The sequence below is a fragment of the Rhinolophus sinicus genome, linkage group LG03 (genome assembly GCF_036562045.2).
Source record: "Rhinolophus sinicus isolate RSC01 linkage group LG03, ASM3656204v1, whole genome shotgun sequence".
Taxonomy (NCBI): Eukaryota; Metazoa; Chordata; class Mammalia; order Chiroptera; family Rhinolophidae; genus Rhinolophus; species Rhinolophus sinicus.
Window position 1 is genome coordinate 108,764,293 of NC_133753.1, and position 21,478 is coordinate 108,785,770.

General features: G+C 48.8%; 1 protein-coding gene across 1 annotated transcript; it reads left to right on the forward strand.

Moving 5' to 3' along the window:
- The first annotated feature begins 585 nt into the window (after window positions 1-585).
- Window positions 586-9,537, forward strand: ASL (argininosuccinate lyase). Its single transcript, XM_019718520.2, has 17 exons — window positions 586-682; window positions 871-925; window positions 3,742-3,936; window positions 4,296-4,379; window positions 4,656-4,712; window positions 4,859-4,956; window positions 6,106-6,183; window positions 6,264-6,341; window positions 6,743-6,795; window positions 7,090-7,152; window positions 7,332-7,446; window positions 7,569-7,653; window positions 7,738-7,797; window positions 8,049-8,132; window positions 8,932-9,012; window positions 9,144-9,250; window positions 9,350-9,537. Exons 2-17 carry the CDS (start codon window positions 914-916, stop codon window positions 9,492-9,494), a joined length of 1,395 nt encoding a protein of 464 aa, XP_019574079.1. The 5' UTR covers window positions 586-682; window positions 871-913; the 3' UTR covers window positions 9,495-9,537.
- Window positions 9,538-21,478: the final 11,941 nt, after the last annotated feature.

Genomic DNA, 21,478 nt, shown 5'->3' on the forward strand with positions numbered 1-21,478 from the left:
CATCTTGGATCTCCACCAGAAGCCGTTCCATGGCAGGAGTTCGAGGCTGTCCCCCCCAGTGTGTAGAACACAGTCTGCTATTTTTGTTTAATAAATCATGTCAAGGAAATCTTCCTTGAGTATTCTAGATAGACACCCCGTCTGCTCTGCGCTGCTCTTTGTGACCCACCCGCACACCTTGTCCGTGCTTTGTTAAAGCTTCTTGAGGCACGCGTCATTTCTAATGCTTATTTCTTTTTCTTCAGTATCTGTGTACCTAGTACATAGGAGGTGTCCAGTTCGTGTTTGTTGAATGAGTGAATGAACGAATGAATGACCGGGCATGCCATTTCACATTGTACTATATCTTGTGGGCCCGCCAGGCCCGGCCCGGCGTCTTCGCCTCTACCCTTCGTCAGTGTGTCCAGCGCCCGGAGCATCTGCTGCCTAGAGCGCTGCTCCCAGGCAGCACCCTCAGCGTTCCCTACGCACCCCCTGGGGCCGCTCGGCGCGAAGCCGGGTTGAAGACCGTCCCGCCCACAGCCGAGGCTGAAGGGCGGAGGCAAAGCCCACCTCGCCCGGCCTCCTGGGATTGGTGCGGCCGTCGCCAGGAGGCGGGGACAGGTCCAGCTGCCGCTGACGCACCCTCCGCCAGAAAAGCCCCGCGGGCTGGCTGGCGTGACAGACAGAGCGGCCAGGGGTGGTAAGTGCGCGGCGGCCTGACGCTGGGGACTGGCGGGAGCGCAGGACGCGGAGGACCGAGGCGCTGCCCACGTCCGCCTCCCCACCGGCGGTGTTCCGCCACGTGCGGTGCTGGCGCCGGAGGCTGGCCCCGCCCTGGGGACCCCGCCCGGCGGCCGAAGAGGTCTTCAGTCTGGTCTTGTCTTCCAGACCCGGAGGATCGAGGCTCCCGGACGACTAGGAACCACCCAGCATGGCATCGGAGGTAAGTAGGACTTCAGGGACGCCGGTCCTCCGAGCTTCCAAACAAGGGGTGGTGCGCCCTGGGGGCCAGCCGGGTCGTGACTCTGCGCGGAATCTCCTGGTGCCAGACCTGCCTCCGGCCGCCTTCCGGGTGATTGTCCTTCCTGGCTCCAGGCGGTGGGCACTCCCGGGAGAGATCTTTGCCCGTCTCCCTCTCTTCCCCAGGCAGTCAGTGTGGCAAACCCATCAAAGCATTCTGCTGGGGAAGGTGGTCCTGACCTGACCTCCTGCTGTAGCAATTGTCTGTGTGTAGCAGAGTCCATATAACTGTGCTGTGCGGAAAGATCCAGGAGGTAGAAGGCTGTGCCCTGTGGCCCTAGTGCCCAGAAGCTTCCTGTCTCACTGGCCTCTCTTCTTTAGAGACCGAGGACTCCTGGGTTCTCTTCCTGACCACTGAGTGGCGAGAGTCTGAGGCACAGGTTGCTTTTCTTGGGCCTGGGTTGATTTATCTGGCAAATGGGGATAATAATAGCTGTTTGCCTCCCTCTGTAAAGTACTGGGTCATGAGGTCATTGCTTTGAAGCCTTTGAGTAAAAAGGGGGCTGTTTGCTTGATGTCAACCGGCCTGGAAAGCAGTAGGTCTGGGTTCCAGTCCCTTCTGGCTTTCATTAGCTGGCAAATCACTTCCTCTCTCTGGGTCTTAGTTTGTTCATCTGAATAAATGGGATAAGAATGCCTGCCCTGCTAGCGTGGGTCATGGTGGAGGGCCAGGGGCAGGGCCTAGACTTTGGAGTCAAACAGACTTGGTTTCTGAAGCAGTCACTTGACACCCTGGACCTCTTTCCTCCTTTGTAAAATAGGGGTGACAGTGCCCACCTCATAGGAGGCTGTAACAACACATAGAATGTCTCCCACAGGGCTAAGCAATAGTAGGTGCTCAGTAAGTGGTAGCTAATGGTACCAACAGCAACAAAGGGTATTCTCTGTGCATTCTCAAGGGCTATTGCTCGTTTATCTCAGCCCCCCGCCCCGTGCCCCTGCCTCTTGCCCCAAAGGGATTGTTCTGGCCCAGGTGTGCCCTGGCTTGGAGCAGTGCCCTCTCCCACCACATTGTTCCTCCCCATCACCTCAGTGCCCAGGTGGAGGCATCTCACTCTGACATCTTCCTGGGGTCTTTTTAAGCCTGCTAGGGGGGTGGGAGCTTGGCCCCAATGCAGAATGGGGCGCCAGGTGAGCTCTGCTTCCCCCAGGCTGTCCTGTGTGTCGGCACTAATTGGTTTGGCTACGGTCCCGCTCGTTAGGTAGTTATTACTAACAACCCAGGCAGGGAGTCTTGCTGGGGGAAGAATGCCAGGCTTCTGGCTGAGGAGCAGACTGGCTCCCTATCCTTACTGGCTGGCCCTGACCTTGTGGCCCCAGTAGTCAGGACCGGGAACCCAAGTGGTGCTTTGCTGAAGATCTGGGCTTGCTGGGGCAGCAGAGGGCTAAGGGCAGTCCTGACTCAAAGGCTGAGGGGGGTGGAGGCTGCTGATGCAGGGCAGAGTCCTCTGGTGGCCAATGCTGGGCACTGAGTGGTCAGCTCACAGCCTGTGGCTGGAGCGTGGTGGAGGTCTCGTGGTGCACTCCCGGCCCCAGCAGCCCTCGGCCTCTCCCTTAGTAATACCTAGAATTTACTGAGTGCCAGGCACTGTGCTATGTATGTACTTAGCAAATTTTATCAAATGGGCAGAGATGCAACCCTGAGGCTTGGAGAGGTTGTATAACACGCCCATGGGCCGGAGGCTAACAGAGGTATGAGATGTTGCAGGGGGACAGAGGAGAACAGTCCCCAGTGGCCATTTAAATGCCCCTCCACAAAGAGATGCAGTGAAGTACCATGCACTCTCCATGCCGCACTCTACTCTCCTAGTCCCTGGCACTCTGGGTGCTTAGACTGCTCCGCACGAGTTCTGCACCCCTCCCCCATCTGTCCCATGGCCTATGCCCTCTTTCAAAACAGAGGTGACTCTATCTCATCCCTCTGCCCTTGGCTCCTGGGGGGCAGAGGGTCAGCTAGTCACCTCCTAGAAGGCTAGTGATCACGGGTGTGTCAGGAGAGCTCCCCAAAGGAGTGGTGGGGGTTGAGCCTGCATGCTCTGCCCCAAGCTATGGGAGGGCAGTGCAGGTAACTTGAGCCTGATGGGGCCCCTCAGATGCCTCCTTGCCTGTCCCTACAGCAAAAGTTCAGAACAGAAGAGCCAGCACAGAGGTCCTGGCAGCATGTGGGGTTCAGAGCGTGAGCTCTGACTTCAGACGGCTGGGCTGCAGTCCTGGCTCTCCCTCCCTGAGAGGGCAAGCTACAGAGCTGCTCTGGGCTCGGCTTCCCTCTCTGTAGCAGCAGAGTACTGGTATCTGTTTCAGAGGGCTGCTGTCAGTACATGCAAGCGATGAAAAAGGGCCCAGCAAGCTGGGAGACTTTAGTGCGTGATAGCCAGTATTACCATCACTAGTACATCAGAGCTGGATTCAGACTCTGGGTTCTGGAGTGACTTCCCACCTTGTCAGTGGCAGGAAAGGCTCCAGGAGTTCTGCTGTGGTCTCAGAGTGCCTTGTACCCTGCTACCATCTCCCTGGGGCAGTCTCTTGTGGTGGAAAAGAGCCGTAATTTCAGTGCACGCCCACATTCACACACTCACTCCCTGAGTGACTTTGGGCAAGTTCCTGACTCTGAGCCTCACTTTCCTTCTGTCTGCTGGTTCCCACTGCCATCACACTTGATCATTCTCCTGAGGGCCCCTTGTGAGGGGTACTGTCCTCGCGGGGTAGAAGGAGATTAATTGCTCCTGCTCTCCTGGCCAGAGCGGGAAGCTGTGGGGCGGCCGGTTTGTGGGTGCCGTGGACCCCATCATGGAGAAGTTCAACTCGTCCATCACCTACGACCAGCACCTGTGGGAAGTGGACATTCAGGGCAGTAAGGCCTATAGCCGGGGCCTGGAGAAGGCAGGGCTCCTCACCAAGACTGAGACGGACCAGATACTCCGAGGCCTGGACAAGGTACTTCCCGTGCCTCGACGCCCACCCAGCGGCCCCTCCCTGTGGCCCCCAGCTCCCACCAGATCCCCAGGTGCATGTTGCAGTGTCATTGCAAGCCCTTCATTTGCCCTGTGGTGTCTGTGTGCCTGGAGAGCTGCCCTTTACCCACGTGCTGTGCTCACCGTCTCTCTGTGTCCTTTATCACCCCATGGCCCCACAGCTCATGGGCAGAAGTGCGCCGGGCCTGAAATGCTTCCTCGGATGTGGGCTGCATGGGATCCTCCTGTGGCTCTCCCAGGACCAGGGCAAGGGTGGGGACAGGGCCCTCTCGGCTGTCTGTGCCTGCCCACCTGACCCCAGGTTACTGCCATCGGCTACAGGTGGCTGAGGAGTGGGCCCAGGGCACCTTCAAGCTAAATCCCAATGATGAGGACATCCACACGGCCAATGAGCGGCGTCTGAAGGTACGACCCCCTCCCGCTCCCCTGGCGTGCCCACGCCGCCTGCCCTGGGCCACTTTGAGCATAGGCACCATCATTCTGTTCCCTTCGTCAGTGGCAGAGTACAGGTGGGAACTCAGAACAAGAGGCTTCGACAGAGATGGCAGGGCTTGGGCAGGACCAGGGGCCCTGGGGCAGGGAAGGGGGCTACACACAGGGAGGGAGGAAGTGCACTCACCTGAGCAGACCCCTCTGGGCTTAAAGCAGCAGACCACAACCCATGCCTCTCTCCACCCCTAGGAACTCATTGGGGAAACTGCTGGGAAACTGCACACAGGACGAAGTCGGAATGACCAGGTGCTGCCAGCCCCCCTCCCTACCCCGCGCCCAGTGCTTCCCAACCTTGGGGGTCTCAGATAGCAGATTTGGAGCTGTGCAGTGGTCCTGGCTCTCCAGGGAAGCCACACCTCTGTCTCCCTGAGTGCCACCTCCTCCTCCCACAGGTGGTCACAGACCTCAGGCTGTGGATGCGGCAGAACTGCTCCACACTCTCTGCTCTCCTCTGGGAGCTCATCAGAACCATGGTGGACCGGGCAGAGGCGTGAGTCCCCTGCGGACACCCCGGTGGCAGAGCAGGCCAGGAGGGCAGCCAGGGTTTCCTCTCCCCTGATACAGGCAGCTTGAGTGCCAGACCTCAGTAGCAGGGATGAAGAGGGTAGAGGAGCCAGGCCTGGGGTACGGAGTTGCAGAGCATCCGGGAGTGGGGCGTTTCTTGCAATGTCCCCTTCCCCTGTGCCAGCTTAGCCAGGCAGGGCAAGCTCCCCACTACGAGGATCCACAAGCAAGAAGCCGAGGCACTTGGCAGGTGTTCTGAAGCCTGAAGATGGGGTTGCCGGTGCCTGGGGCAGCCGCATGTGCCCCACGTCCCCACCCCACCCAGCATGGCCAGGAAAGGACAGCCAAAGTACGCCTCCCACCAGCCTCCTTCTAAGCTTTGGCTTCTGTGCCCCGACTGCTGAGGTGTTCCTATTTGTTGTCAGAGACAGGGTTGACCCCACCTCCTCCCTTACTCCCCATGACCCGTGTCTCACAGACCTCACCCTCTGGGGGAAATGGGCACAAGCACCATTTTGGGGAGGGGCGGGCAGAATAAGGAGTGCCTGCTAATGGGACAGGGTTTCTTTTGGGGGTAGTGAAATGTTCGAAAATTGATGTGATGGTTGTACACTGAAGTATACTCTTTAAATGGGTGAATTATATCTCAGTAAAGCTGTTGACTTAAAAAAAAAAAAAGAGACCAGAACCACCACCACAGCCCCTCTGCCTCCACCCTACCTACTTTGAAGTGCCCCCAGCTTTTCTGGGGAGCTTCCCGCCTGCTCACAAACAGCCCCACCGGGTGCCTCCTTCTCCCTACCCCCCACCACCCTGGCCCCTGCTGAGAGCTGCTGCAGATGCAGACACCCAAGCTGAGGGTGTAATCCATGCTTGGTACTGGCCAGGCCTCGCTCCACGGAGGCCCCACAGCTCTGACCCAGGCCTTGGATCACACTGCCCCACTTCTGGTCTCTTCCCGTACAACGTGTCTGTCCCCAGGAGACCACCGGTCCTTCGTGCAGGCCGATCCTTCTTAGGCCTGCCCTGCTCTTCCCTGGAGGGGCCCAAGCCTGCAGGGTCCAGGTGTCACAGGCAGACCTCACTCGAGCCTCCTGAACCCCTCAGGTCCCCTACCCCTACTTTTCCTCCACAGGGAACGTGACATCCTCTTCCCAGGGTACACACACCTGCAAAGGGCTCAGCCCATCCGCTGGAGCCACTGGATCCTGAGGTGAGCCGGGCCCTGATGGAGGGACTGTGGACGGAGGGCCCCTGGGCTGCCCTGACCTTCCTGTCCCTGGCTCCCCACAGCCATGCCGTGGCACTGACCAGAGACTCTGAGAGGCTGCTGGAGGTGCAGAAGCGGATCAATGTTCTGCCTCTAGGGAGGTGAGTGAGGTCCCAGTGCTCCAAGGGTGGGGGCCAGGGTTGCTGCCACAGAGTTAGCATGGCCCTTGGGGACTGACAGAAGAGGCGCCAGGAAGGACAGAGGGGAGTAGAAAACCAGGTAACCTGCCTCCTCATCCAGGGGTTTTCTACATGGGCAGACAGGACCCTGTATGGACTCCCAGTTCTCTTTACAATGTGGATGACTGAGCTAACAAGTGTGTCAGAGCAGGGTCAGAGCTCTCCAGACAGCCAGCCATTTGCCCATAGCCTGCCGTGTCCCCTGCATGGGGACAAATTTTCGGGCACCAAGCTGACTGGGCTCAGCTCTGGGTGTGAATGTGTGTGTGTACCAGGGCCTGCTTGCCCGAAGCCCTGGTCACTCAGAACCCCTGTCCCTGCAGCGGGGCCATTGCAGGCAATCCTCTGGGTGTGGATCGGGAGCTGCTCCGAGCAGGTGAGCCCCCGCCCCCCTGGGAGATCCCACCAGGTCTGGTAGAGAGGGCAGGGGTCTGGGTGAAACCTCCGTCTATTACCTATGGACACTGAAGTTTGAGAGGTCAGGGAGGCCTGTGGCAGGGTGATGGCCCTGGGTAGACTCAGGGCTCTTGCCTCCCTCCTGGGACCTGCACCAGAGACCCTCCCCCACCTGCCCCTCTCCATGCTGCGCTGGGCAGCTGGGTCAGGTAGAGGAGGCTCCTCCTTGCCCTCCAGCCCAGCCCTGTTGCTTCCCCACCCTCCCCTCATCCAGCACTGAACTTTGGGGCCATCACTGTCAACAGCATGGATGCTACCAGTGAGCGAGACTTTGTGGGTGAGTCCTGGGGCCAGCCCGCTCATCCCCTGCACTGCACCCCACCTTTGTCCCTCAGCCCCGGCTCCTCTCAGCCTCTTCCCACCCCCATGTGGTCCACCTGGAGCTTCTCCAGACTGGGTGAAGCGCAAGAGAAGCCGGGTGACCAGAGAGCCTGCTCTCCCTTCCCCTCTCCCAAGCTGAGTTCCTGTTCTGGGCTTCGCTGTGCATGACCCATCTCAGCAGAATGGCGGAGGACCTCATCCTCTATGGCACCAAGGAGTTCAGCTTTGTGCAGCTCTCAGATGCTTACAGGTAAGGCTGCACTGCCGTGCCCAATTCTGCTCCCACCAGCATGGCTTCCTTCCTCTCACCTCAGCCAGCAGGCCAGCCAAGGGGCAGGGAATCCCCTTGAGCCCTAGCATCTCTGTCCCCAGCACTGGAAGCAGCCTGATGCCCCAGAAGAAAAACCCAGACAGCCTGGAGCTGATCCGGAGCAAGGCCGGGCGAGTGTTTGGACGGGTGAGAAGGGCGGGAGGGGGTGAGGCCTGTGGCTGACCGCATGGGCTCCAAGGCCCAGTCTGCTGACCCTCACTCTTCCCTTAGTGTGCTGGGCTCCTGATGACCCTCAAGGGGCTTCCAAGCACCTACAACAAGGACTTACAGGTACAAGGCTGGGGGCGGGGGGCAGGGTGGGGCCCACCTGCATGTGCACCATGAAGCGGTTCTCAGGGCCCTGGTACGCACAGGCGGGGGCCCCACAGAAGTGCCACTTTCTGTCCTGTGCACCCTGAGCGCACTCCTCTCACTTGGTGCGGGCTGTGCAACGGCTGAGTGTTTCCAGGGGAAGGCAGAGGGGGACTCTGGCGGGGGGGGGGGGGGCTGTAGGGCCCTCACCCCTGCCACATGCTTCCCAGGAGGACAAGGAAGCCGTGTTTGAAGTGTCAGACACCATGAGTGCCGTCCTCCAGGTGGCCACTGGCGTCATCTCTACGCTGCAGGCAAGACACGCCCCTTCTCCCCTCAGTCCCTGAACTCGAGTGGATATGCCAGGAGGCGAGGGCGGATGGTCCCAAAGACCTGGGACAGGGGGAGGGGGGTGCTTGTTCCTGCCCTTGAGGAACAGTAAAGGGACAAAACTTTAGCTGCTGCAGTACAATGCATGTGGGTTAGACTCAAGGAGTCTCATCAATTGGCCCAACCAAATTTCGTTTTTAATCTCTTGTGGGAAGTTTCAGTATACAACAGTTGAGAGCATGTATGATGAACCCCTATGTGTCAACACCCAGCTTCAGCAGTAATCACCTCATGGCCTTTCTTGCTTCAGCAGCTGTCTTTACCCACAACCCCTCCCCTCCCCCTTATTTTGAAGCAAATCCCCATTTTCATATCATTTATTTCCAAATAGTTTAGGATGTGTCTCAAAAGCAGTGGTTCTCAGTGTGGTTCTGGGACCACAGCATTACCTGAGAACTTGATGGAAGTGCAGTCCAGGCCTCACTCCAGACCCGCTGGAGTGGAGACTGGGGGTGGCCCCGGGGTTCTGTACTTGTAATAAATCCTCCAGGTGATTCTGATGTGTGCTAAAGATAAGAACTCTGAAAACATAAAGGCAGCCCAGTCGCACACCTCAGAATTACCAATTATTATGAAAAGATGGCTCAAGCAGAGAGAGCAGAACAGGGTGGTAAGAGTGGATCTGCCCAAGGCAGGGGACGTCCTGGCCTAGGGGTAGGCTTGGGGACGGCAGCTTAGGCCCCGAGTCCCCAGGACTCACCACTCTCCCGCGCCTGCCTCCAGGTTAACCGTGAGAACATGGCGCAGGCTCTTAGTCCTGACATGCTGGCCACTGACCTCGCCTACTACCTGGTCCGCAAAGGGGTATGTGTGGGGTGGCTGGGGTGGAGGGTTGAGGGGACGACGGGTGGGGTGGGCAAGATGTGCAGGGTGCCCACCACCAAGCAGGGTGCCGAGGCAGCCAGTCAGCACTGCGCTCCACCCGGCACCCGCAGATGCCATTTCGCCAGGCTCACGAGGCCTCTGGGAAAGCCGTGTTCATGGCCGAGACCAAAGGGGTCGCCCTCAACCAGCTGTCCCTGCAGGAGCTACAGACCATCAGGTGCAGCTCCTCCCCTCCCTCTGCTGCCTCCCAGGGCCAGAGCTTGGGCCCCTGAGGCCCAGGTGACCAGGCTGTCCTGGCTCATCTTCTTCCCCGCAGCCGCCTGTTCACGGGTGACGTGAGCCAAGTGTGGGACTACGGGCACAGTGTGGAGCAGTATGCTGCCTTGGGTGGCACCGCACGCTCCAGTGTCGACTGGCAGATCGGCCAGGTGCGAGCACTGCTGCGGGCACAGCAGGCCTAGACCCTTCCCCACCCCGCTCCCAAATAAAGTGGGCCCAAGGAGAGGCTGCCGTGTGTTTCCTGCCTGGCCTGTCTCCCTCAGCGGTGGGCTTGGGGGCTGCAGAGAGGCAGTGGAGGTCGTCAAGGAAGTGGAGAAACGGCAAGGAAAGCCAGTCCCCCGTGGGGAAGAGAGGAGCGGGAATTGCATCTCACCAGAGCTTGTGCCCTGCTCAGGTCTCACCCCCTTTCACTGCTGGGTATCACAGTGACCTCCTGCCTTGGGTGTCTTGATAGGACTGGCCTCCCCAGAGCCCTGGTGGGCTTGGTAAACCCAGTCAGTCCCTGCCCATCAATCTTCCTTCCAGTGTCCCCTGGGCTCCCCTGCTCCCATTCTCCTCTTGCTTAGCCTCCCTTTCCCTGGACCATCAGGAACAACAGCAGGGTATCATTGCCCTCCTGAGGGGATGAAGTACTTGGTGTGATGCCTGGCCCTAGGTGAGCTTCATACACAAGCTAAGAAGATGCCTCCTATACCCTTCAGAGTGATGTGCACATGAATTCCAGCACTAACAAACATGGAGGGTCACAGAGAGGTGGTGCTGCAGTCAAGGGGGGGTGGGGGGAGTCCTCACACTGAGTCTGCAAGGGGCCTGAGGCCAGGCCGGGCACACAGGACGCATCCAGTAACACAGTCCCCAGAGCCCGTGGAGCTGCTACATGAACCTCACCGAATCCTTACAAGCAATGCCTGCAATTTACACTTAATTAACAACAAAGATAAGCTAAACTCAAGGAAGAATGAATAACCCCTCCAAGTGAATCTGGGAATGATGAAAAGACTACAGAACCAAAACCCAGCAGTGGGGGCACGACACTGAATTCCAAAAGGGGTCACAGATACAACCTTCTAGAGTAGTGGTCCTCTAAGTATGGTTCCTGACAGTTATCACCATCACCTGGGAACTTGTTAAAAATGCAAAGTTTCAGGCCCTACTGAAGACTCATAAATAAGATTCTGGGTGGGGCCCGGCCATCTGGTTCAAGTCCGTCCACATGGTGCTGATGTGCACTCAGGCCTGAGAATCACTGGTTTTCTAGAACCTTGTTACGTAAAGTTCCTGCAGACCAGCTACATCCACCCTGGGTCCCACCTGACATTCAGAATCTGCATTTAACAAACTGCCCAGGTGCTTCTGGTGCATGTTAGAGTCAGAACTGCTGATCCAGAGAATACTTAAAATCTACTCTCAAAAATGAAGGAGGGACTTAGTCCATCAGACAACTGATAGGATTAAAATAATAATTGTAATACATAGGACACGGGACAAAGCCTACTTGACCACCTCCATCAATGGGGCACACCCCAATCTAATTATGAACTGTTTCCAGACAGAAATTCATCCTTAACTAGAATCAGCTCCTAGTGCCTCCTACCAATCAGCCTGGCCACCTGTGATCTGACCTGAACAGAGGGAATGAGCCTCAGGCAGAGAAAGAGTCTATCTTTTCTCCAGACTGCCCATCTGTGACAGCCACTCCCCATGTCTGTCTCCTTCTGTTCTGCTACTAACTGGCTTCATCTTTTCCTCATATCTTTTTTGTTTTTTAAACCAAAACCCAGTGTGACCTTGTATCGGTTTCCTGTTGCTCCTGCAACAAATTTGCACTCATTCCGAGGCTTGAAACAACATAAACATAATTCTTGAGGTCAGAAGTCTGAAATGGGTTTTACTGAGACAAAATCGAGTTTCAGTAGGACCCTTGGTTCTTACAGTGGCTCTAGAGGAGAATCTGTTTCCTTGCCTTTTCCTGTCTCTAGAGATCACCTGCATTTAATTCCACCAATAAAACATATTCAAATCTTTTTCTGACTCTGATCCTTTGCTTCAGCTGTCAAATCTTCTGACTTTCTATCTCCCTTGTGATTACTTTAGATCCACCTGGATAAACTAATCTTTCAAGATCCTTAACTGAATCACGTCTGCAAAGTTCTGTTTACCATGTTAGATAATACAAATTTCAGGGATTATAATATAGACTTCTTTGGGGGATCATTATTCAGTCCGCTACATTGTACTGTCTGGCTGTCAAAGATGAATGCCCATCCCTGTTGTGCAGGGAGTCACGTGGGGTCTCTGGTCCCGCTCCCCACATAAGAACGCAGGAGGTGGTGAGGCCAAAAAGGAACACCCACGGAGCCATAGATACAGGAGTTATGCCACTATGTTTTTCCTGGGTTGGAGACACAGGAAGCAGGAGCCACCCTGTCCACAACCCACCGTCCTAACTGCAATCCGCGCTTGCCAGCCACCATCTTCTTGCTAGCCCCCATTTTCTGCTAGCGAAGCCACGGCAGTTGTATTAGGGGCCAGTGGCTCACTGGTTACAGCTGATGGCCATCCAATCACAGTTGATGGCCATTTACTAGCTGAGCCAGCACCTGTCTGTGTGAGGCCAAGAGGCTGGAAACTGCTCTCTGGGGCTCTGCCCCCACAATCCCATATGCAAAATATATACACTCCATCTCAAGTTTCCCCAAAGACTCAACCCATTACAGCATCAAATTTATGTTCTGAATTTCCTCAGAATCTCATCAGCTCAAATGTCCCATATTTCATCATCTAAATTAGGTATGAGTGAGAGTGTGAATATGATTCGTCCTGAGGTAAAATTCCTCTCTATGAAACTGACACTCATATGATTGTTGTGAGTTCACACATACAGACTCAAGAAACAAATTACTCCCAAAATACAATGCTGGTTTAGACATAAGAGAATAGTTAACAGATGTTTCAATTTAAGGAAGAAAATGGAAAGACAAATGGAGTCACTGGTTCCGAGCAATTTTGAAATCCAACTTGGAAAACTCCATCAGGTTTCAGGACCTGAGAATAATCCTCCGTGGCTCTCCGCTCTACCCTCTGTGCCTGCACCACCATCCTCAGAGTCGTCTTTTTCTTAAAGGGTAGTATATGTTTGCAGTTGAATGACATCTGCCTATTTCCTGCTTGTAGAATTTTGAGAGAACTTTGAAAGTCTTCTTTATTTTCCTCCTCTCTCTGTTCCTTTTAGCCCTTGCTGGTAACGTTTTTGCTGATATAAAGGACTTTGTGGGTCTCCTGTGTATGTCACACATGTTTACTTCACTAGACAATAGATTCCTCCGTCTTTCCTGGACAATCCCCTCTCTATGCCTGGCTTCTGCTGAGATATCTCAGGGGATCCATGAGTCATTGTGATGCGGGAGACCCTGCTCGCTGCGCCATTTGTCATGCAGGGAGGCCTGCGGGGTCTCTGCTCCCGCTCCCCATACAAGAACGCAGGATATGGTGAGGCCAAAAAGGAACACCCACGGAGCCATAGGTAGGGGAGTCATACCACTATATTCTCTCTGGCGGCACTATGCTCTCAATGAAGGCTGGATCCACATTGTCCGCAAACCGCCATCCACACTTGCCAGCCCAGCCGCCATCTTCTTGCTAGCCCCCATTCTTTCTCTCTTCCTCTCTCTGCTAGCGTAGCCACAGCAGTTATATTAGTGGCCAATGGCTGACTGGTTACAGCTGACGGCCAACTAGCCACAGCTGATGGCCATCCAATCACATTGATGGCCATTTACTACCTGAGCCAGCACCTGTCTATGTGAGGCCGAGAGCCTGGAAACTTCTTTCTGGGGCTCTGCCCCCACAGTCATGTGCCAAATCTTTTCAAAGAGCACACTTAACTACAGAATACTCTGACATGTTGATCCTTTCCAGGCATTAGCAAAAGATTGTCCAACCATACCCGTGGCTTTCTAAAGTATGCTTTCCTGAGAGCAAATATCCTAATTTTAGGGTCTTTTGTAACTGGATAGGCTGAAAATGTCCCAAATCATCAAGTCCTGGTTTCTTTTTGCTTAACAGTCCTTACCTTAATTTATCTCCTTCTCTTTGCATCTACATCCTTAGCTGCAAGAGATGCTGATAAAGCAAGTGCCTGGCAAAAGGGAATGAGGTTGTCTTACCAGCTCTTGGATTAAATTTTTTTAAAGAGTATTTTATTTTTGTTGAATTAAATTTATTGGGGTGACAATGGTTAGTAAAATTGCATAGGTTTCAAGTGTACATTTCTGTAATACATTATCTATATATCATATTGTGTGCTCACCACACAGAATCAGTTCTCTTTCCATCACCATATATTTGACCCCCTTTACCCCTCTTCTACCACCTGTCCTTACCCTCTGGTAACTACTAAACTGTTGTCTGTGTCTATGAGTTTTTGTTTCTTTGTCTTGTTTGTTTGTTGCATTCAATTATATATCCCACATGTGAGTGAAGTCATATAGTTCTCGACTTTTTATGTCTGATTTATTTCACTTAGCATAATAATCTCAAGATCCATCCATGTCACAAATGGCAGTGTTTCACCTTTTCTTCTGGCAAAGTAGTATTCCATTGTGTGTATATACCACATCTTCTTTATCCAGTCATCTATTGAGAACACTTTGGTAGTTTCCATGTCTTAGCCACCATAAATAATGCTGCCATGAACATTGGCGTACATATATCTTTGAATAAATGTCTTCAGTTACTGGGTCATATGGCGATTCTATTCTTAATTTTTTGAGAAACTTCCACACTGTTTTCCAAAGCAGCTCTACCAATTTACATTCCTACCAGCAGTTATGGGGGTTACTTTTTCTCCACAGCCTCTCCAACACTTATTATTATTTGTGTTGTTGATGATAGCCATTCTAACAGGTGTGAGGTGATATCTCTCTGGTTTTTATTTGCATTTCCCTAAAAGATGGTGAGGTTGAACATTTTTTCATATATTTGTTGGCCATTTGTATGTCTTCTTGGGACAAGTGTCTGTTCAGGTTCTCTGCCCATTTTTTAATTGGATTGTTCATTTGTTTTGGTGGTGTTGAGTTCTATGAGTTCTTTCCATATTTTTGGATATTAGCCCCTTATTGGAGGCATTGTTTGCAAATATTTTCTCCCACTCAGTTGGTTGCCTCTTTGTTTTGTTGATGGTTTCTTTTGCTGTACAGAAGCTTTTTAGTTCGATATAGTCCCGTTTATTTATTTTAGCTTTTACTTCCGTTGCCTTTGAGGTCAAATTCATAAAATTCTCTTTGAACCCAGGGTCCATAACTTTAGTACTTACCATGTTTCCCTGAAAATAACACCTAGCCAGACAATCAACTCTAATGTGTCTTTTGGAGCAAAAATTAATATAGACATGGTCTTATTTTTCTATTACATAAGACTCAGTCTTATGTAATACAGTGGTACCTCGGTTTTCTAACGTAATCCGTTCCAGAACACCGTTCAAGTTCTGAAACATTCAACAACCGAGGCACAGTTTCCCAAAAAATAATGCAATAATGGATTAATCCATTTCAGACCTTTAAAATCAATTTAGCATGAATTGATTTAATGGTAGATTTAAAGGGAATAATATTTTGACCCCCAGACAAGATGAGTGCAAAAAGAAAGAGCTATTCCATCAAGTACAAGGAAACATGAATTTAGCATGAATTTTACTATCTAATGATACCATAGATCCATAAAATGATAGACAATGAAAGCAATAAACAATATGCTGTACTGTAAAAGTAATAATAAATAAACACAATGTAAAAACAGTACTGTAGATGATAAAAATGAAAATGTAATTTTTTCTTACCTGCAATGATGATAGTCATGGTTTGGATGAGGGGGTCCCTTTCAAAAATCACAATAGGTGACTGTTCAGGTGTTCTGTGGTCCTCTTCCAGAATCACTGTATGTGACTCCTCTCCTGCCATTCCTTCCCTTGGTTTTTTTACATCACTGACACCTGGTTTAGACTCACTGGATCTTTTCCTCACTAAAAATTTTTCAATTGACATTTGCTTTTTCCGATGTTTTAAAATTTGTCTAAAGTGAGACATAGCATTATCATTGAAAGTGTTAGTGGCATGACTTACAGCAGCTTTATCAGGGTGATATTTTTCAACAAAAATGTGCACTTCCACCCATTTTGCACACATTTCTTTGATCAGTGCAGTAGAAGCACTTTCTCTTCCCTCCTCTTCTGAAGACAGTTCCTCAGTTGCCGCCTGTTGCTGCTTCGTCAGAATGTTCTGAAGTTCTTCTGAGGTGAGTTCAGCCTGGTGGTCCTCCACTAACTCCTCCATGTCATCACTGCTCACTTCCAAGCACATGGACTTTCCCAGAGACACAATTTCCTCAACAATAGGAGCATCCTCTTCAACATCCTCAAATACACGTTCAGGGACAGCGTCTGACCACAATTTTTTCCATGCCAACTTCATTGTTCTGTGAGACACATCCCTCCATGCTTTGTCTATGAGATGGAAGTAATGTAGGATATTGAAATGATTCTTCCAGAACTCTCTGAGGGTTAGCTCTGTGTCCAAGGTCACCTCAAAGCACCTTTGGAACAGTGCTTTGGTGTAAAGCTTCTTAAAATTAGATATGACGTGCTGGCCCATGGGCTGGATGAGAGGAGTCGTGTTGGGGGGCAAAAAGCTTTACATTGATAAAACTGAACTCTTCCATCAACTCGTCCTCCAAGCTGGCGGGTGAGCTGGAGCTTTAGCCATAACAAGCAGGCACTTCATTGGAAGATTTTTGTCTTGTAGGTATTTTTTTACACTTGGCCCGAACACTGCATGAACCCACCCAATAAAAAATTGCCTGGTTACCCAAGCTTTGCTGTTTGCCTTCCACATCACATGTGATTTGCTTTTTATGACATTGTTTTTCTTAAATACCCTGGGCTTCTCAGAATGGTAGACTAGCAAAGGTTTCAACTTAAAATCCCCGCTTGCATTCCCACAAAACAAAAGGGTTAGCCTGTCTTTCATGGGCTTGTGTCCTGGCAATGATTTCTCCTCCTTTGTTATGTGGGTCCTCTTTGGCATTTTCTTCCAAAAGAGGCCTGTCTCATGACAGTTGAAACTTGTTGGGGAAGGAAACCCTCTGCCTCTACATAATCTTTAAATTCCAAAACAAATTGGTTGGCATCTTCTTTGTTGGCTCTGGCAGCTTCACCATATCTCACTGCATTGTGTATGCCACTTCTCCTCTTCAACTTTTCAAACCACCCTCTATTTGCCTTGAAAATATCACTCTCAGCACTTGTTCCAGGGGTGCTATTGCATGCAAATGTAAAGCTTTTACACAAATTATGCTCTCAGAAATGCTGTTACCAGCCAACTGTTTTTCATTTATCCATACAAAAAGCAATTTTTCCACTTCTTCAATTGTCTGTGTTCTTTGTCTTATAAGTGTTTTAACACCTCTTGCAACATTGACTACTTTAATGGTTTCTTTACTTTTTAAGATGGTACAAATTGTAGATTTGGCAATACCAAACTGCGTTGCCAGATCACATATATGGACACCCCACTTTCACATTTGGAAATAATTTCCTTCTTCACCTCTATTGTTGTTCTGTTAATGATTCTCTTGGCTTTGCAGCTTTTATCCATTTCTCACAGCAAGGGGTAATTGGCAGAAGGCTCCTGAGATGACATGAACACAGATTGATTGCACACAGTCACAAAAACAAATTGGTTGCAAGAGTGCTCCTGAGATGAGATGAGCACAGATTGATGGCACACAGTCAGCAAATAAGCCCAAATATCACCTCCGTGTTGCGGTGGTGCTCAAGACTCAACAGCCGACAGCTAGGCCTCAGGAGCTTGTGCTCAGTGGAAGCTGGGTAACATGTTCATCTTTCAAGGTGTGTTCAAAAACCGAAACATTTACTTTCGAGTTTACAGCGTTAGTAAACCAAAATGTTCGTCAATGGAGACGTTCAGAAACCAAGGTACTACTGTATAATGTAATATATTATAATATAATATAATATAATATAATATAATACCATGTCTTATATTAATTTTTGCTTCAAAAAATTCATTAGAGCTGATTTTCCTGCCAGGTCTTATTTTCGGGGAAACAGGGCACTATTTGATTTATTCTCTCTGCCAGGAAGTCCTTCATGTCTTTAGCGTGATGGTGAGTGTTGGCTGAATCCCAGACTAGCAGACCTCTTTGACCACCTGGTAAAACAAGAGGCAGCATTAAATCAACCCACTTCCTTATAACTGCTTGTGTGCACCAGGATTTTTCGGTTTCAAGACATAAATGCCTGAAACATGTTCAACCTTATCTTTCTTGCCCTTAGTGATGATGAGAGATGGGGCTTTCTTTCCATCCAGACGAATTGCCAATATACAGGTAACACGTGTACTTTCCTAACCAGTGGAGGGAATGCAGATTGACGAGGCACCCCTCTGATCAATTGTCGTTTGAGATCCTTGCCCCATAAACACTGCAGTTTCATCCATAGCAATCATGTTGGAGAGTTGGTATTTAGAAAAGTTGACGCTATCAACAAAAGACTTGAATGCAAGTGTATGTTTAATAACTTCAGTATCTTCCAGCTTGAACAGTGTTGGCGATCTTCTTAGAGACAGTTCACATCGCTGAAGGAAACCATCCAGCCAGTGTTGTGATGCTTTGAATTCTTCTGGGGATATTTCTAACTGTGATGCCATTGCAAGAGCAAATGCTTGAATATCAGCCCTGTGCACAACCAAAGTCTTTGCTCTCCTGTCAGCAATCCATTCACAGATGATGTCTTCCAGCTCAGGAAATAGTGATTGCCAACCTGATCCACACTTGTGCTTCTTTCCCTCATTCACCCGTTGACTGAGGTTATTGTACTCTGCTTGCCATTTTTGGACCATTCAGAGATCCAACTTCTTCTCTTTGCAGAAAGCCTTAAGATTCTTGCCCCGGGAGTCCTCCATGATTCCTTCCTTGTACTTGATGGAATAGCTCTTTCGTTTTGCACTCATCTTGTCTGGAAGTCAAAATATTATTCCTTTTAAATCTACCATTAAATCAAGTGTTACTTGAAGACTTACGAGACAGGAGTGGCAACAAAAATGATGATAGTTAAGAATGATGGTCCACACAAAAGCAACGAAAAATTGCAGGCATCAAAATTCAGAAAACGTTTCTTTATTTTGCATGAGTATCTTAAGTAAGTCTGTTACAACACTGCACATATTGAATTCTGAAGATTCATATTAGACACAACCACGTCCGTTCGTTATCAAGTGTTCACGTTACTCGTGCATTGTGTCTGTACTCTGATTGGTCATTTGGCAATAAGTCTCAAGTTCATCTGTTTACATAGGCGTTTACCTCTCATCCAAAGGCGCCCACTTGGGTATTTACAAATACTTAATTATAATTTATATTTTCATTTATTTTAAATATTAATGTCAATAATATTATTTATTTATATTTAATTATACATTAATATTATTACTTTATAATTCAATACATCCATCATGTGTTGCAACCGACATACTAAATACATCCATCTGGCTGATGATCTTAACTAGGGATTATTTTGGGGATAGGGTTTATATTATGAGCATCCTGAAAAATCATTCTACGGTTTATTTTCCAGTCAGATCTTATTTTTGGTGAAATACGGTATGAGCACTGCTCTCTAACCACAGAGCTAACTGGCTGCCCCCATTCCTTAATTTTCTTATTAATAGTTTTATTGAGATACACTTCACATTCCATAAAACACAACCTTTTAAAATATTCAATTTAATAGTTTTCAGTATGTTCACAGAGTTGTGGAATTGTGACCACAATAAATTTTAGAACATTTCATAACCCCAAAAAAGAAACCCACAAGAAATTTTTGTGCCTCAAAAGAAGTGAAATAAGGGTTTCATATGCAGAATATAAAATGAACTCTTACAACTCAACAATAAAAAGACAAATAAAAAAGGGCAAAGTATCTGACTAGACATTTCTCCAAATATATAAATGGCCAATAAGCACATGAAAAGGTGTTCAGCATCATTAACCATTAGGAAAATAAAAATCAAAACCAAAATTAGATATCTCTTCATACCCACTAGGATTTTAAGTCGGAATTAGTTTTTGTATATAGTGTAAGGAAAGGGTACAGCTTCATTCTTTTCCATGTGGAAATATATTTGTCTTAGCACCATTTGTTGAAAAGACTATTCATACTCAGTTGAATTGTCTTTGTACCCTTGCCAAAAATCAACTGACCAATATAAGTGGGCGCACTGTAACGTGAATTATACCTCAATAAAGTTGATACCCCTTCAAAAAATATCAGTTGACTATTATTTTGATTTATTTATTTTGTTTTTCTTTTCTTTTTTTTAATTAAAGTTTATTGGGTGACAATTGTTAGCAAAGTTACATAGATTTCAGGTGTACAATTCTGTATTACATCATCTATAAATCCCATTGTGTGTTCACCACCCAGAGTCAGTTCTCCTTCCATCACCATATATTTGATCCCCTTTACCCTCATCTACCACCCTCCTCCCCCCTTACCCTCTGGTAACCACTAAACTATTGTCTGTCTCTATGAGTTTTTGTTTCTCATTTGTTTGTCTTGTGCTTTTGTTGTTTTTGGTTTATATACCACATATCACTGAAATCATATGGTTCTCTGCTTTTTCTGTCTGACTTATTTCGCTTAGCATTATACTCTCAAGATCCATCCGTGTTGTCACAAATGATCCTATTTCATCTTTTCTTACCACTGAATAGTAATCCATTGTGTATATATACCACAACTTCTTTATCCATTCATCTATCGAAGGACATTTTGGTTGTTTCCATGTCTTGGCCACCGTAAACAAAGCTGCAATGAACATTGGAGCACACTTTTCTTTATGTATAAATGTTTTCAGAGTTTTTGGGTGGATACCCAGAAGAGGTATTGCTGGGTCATATGATGATTCTATTCATAATTTTTTGAAGAACCTCCACACTGCCTTCCACAGTGGCTGCACCAATCTGCATTCCCACCAACAGTGTATGAGGGTTCATTTTTTCCCACAGCCTCTCCAACACTTGTTACTGTTTGTCTTGTTGATGATAGCCATTCTGACTGGGGTGAGGTGATATCTCATTGTGGTTTTTATTTGCATTTCTCTGATGATTAGTGATGTTGAGTATTTTTTCATATGTCTATTTGCCATTTGTATGTACTCTTTGGAGAAATGTCTCTTCAGGTCCTCTGCCCATTTTCCAATTGGGTTGTTTGTTTTTTTGTTATTGACTTGTATGAGTTCTTTGTATATTTTGGATATTAGCCCCTTATCGGAGGTACTGTTTGGAAAAATCTTCTCCCATTCAGTTGGTGGCCTCTTTATTTTGTCAATGGTTTCTTTTGCTGTGCAGAAGCTTTTAAGTCTCATATAGTCCTACTCGTTTATTTTAGCTTTTACTTCCATTGCCTTTGGAGTCAAATTCATAAAATGCTCTTTGAACCCAAGGTCCATAAGTTTAGTACCTATGTTTTCTACTATGCAGTTTATTGTGTCAGGTCTTATGCTTAAGTCTTTGATCCACTTTGAATTAATTTTGGTACATGGTGACAGATAGCAGTCCAGTTTCATTGTTTTGCACGTGGCTATCCAATTCTCCCAGCACCATTTATTGAAGAGGCTGTCTTTTCTCCATTGTATGTTTCTTGTTTTTTTGTCAGAAACTATCTGTCCATATTTATGTGGTTTTATTTCTGGGTTCTCAATTCTATTCCATTGGTCTATGTGTCTCTTTTTCTGCCAATCCCATGCTGTTTTGATTATTGTAGCCCTGTAGTACAAGCCAAAGTCAGGAAGTGTGATACCTCCATTATTGTTCTTTTTTCTTAGGATTGTTTTGGCTTCAGGGTTTTTTGTGGTCCCAAATAAATCTGATGATTTTTTTGTTCTATTTCTTTAAAAAATGCCATTGGAATTTTGATGGGGATCGCATTAAATCTGTATATTGCTTTGGATAATACGGGCATTTTAACTATGTTGATTCTTCCAATCCATGAGCACGGAATGTCTTTCTATTTCTTTGTGTCTTCTTCAATTTCTTTTAAAAATGTCTTCCAGTTTTCAGCATATAGATCTTTCATGTCCTTGGTTAAGTT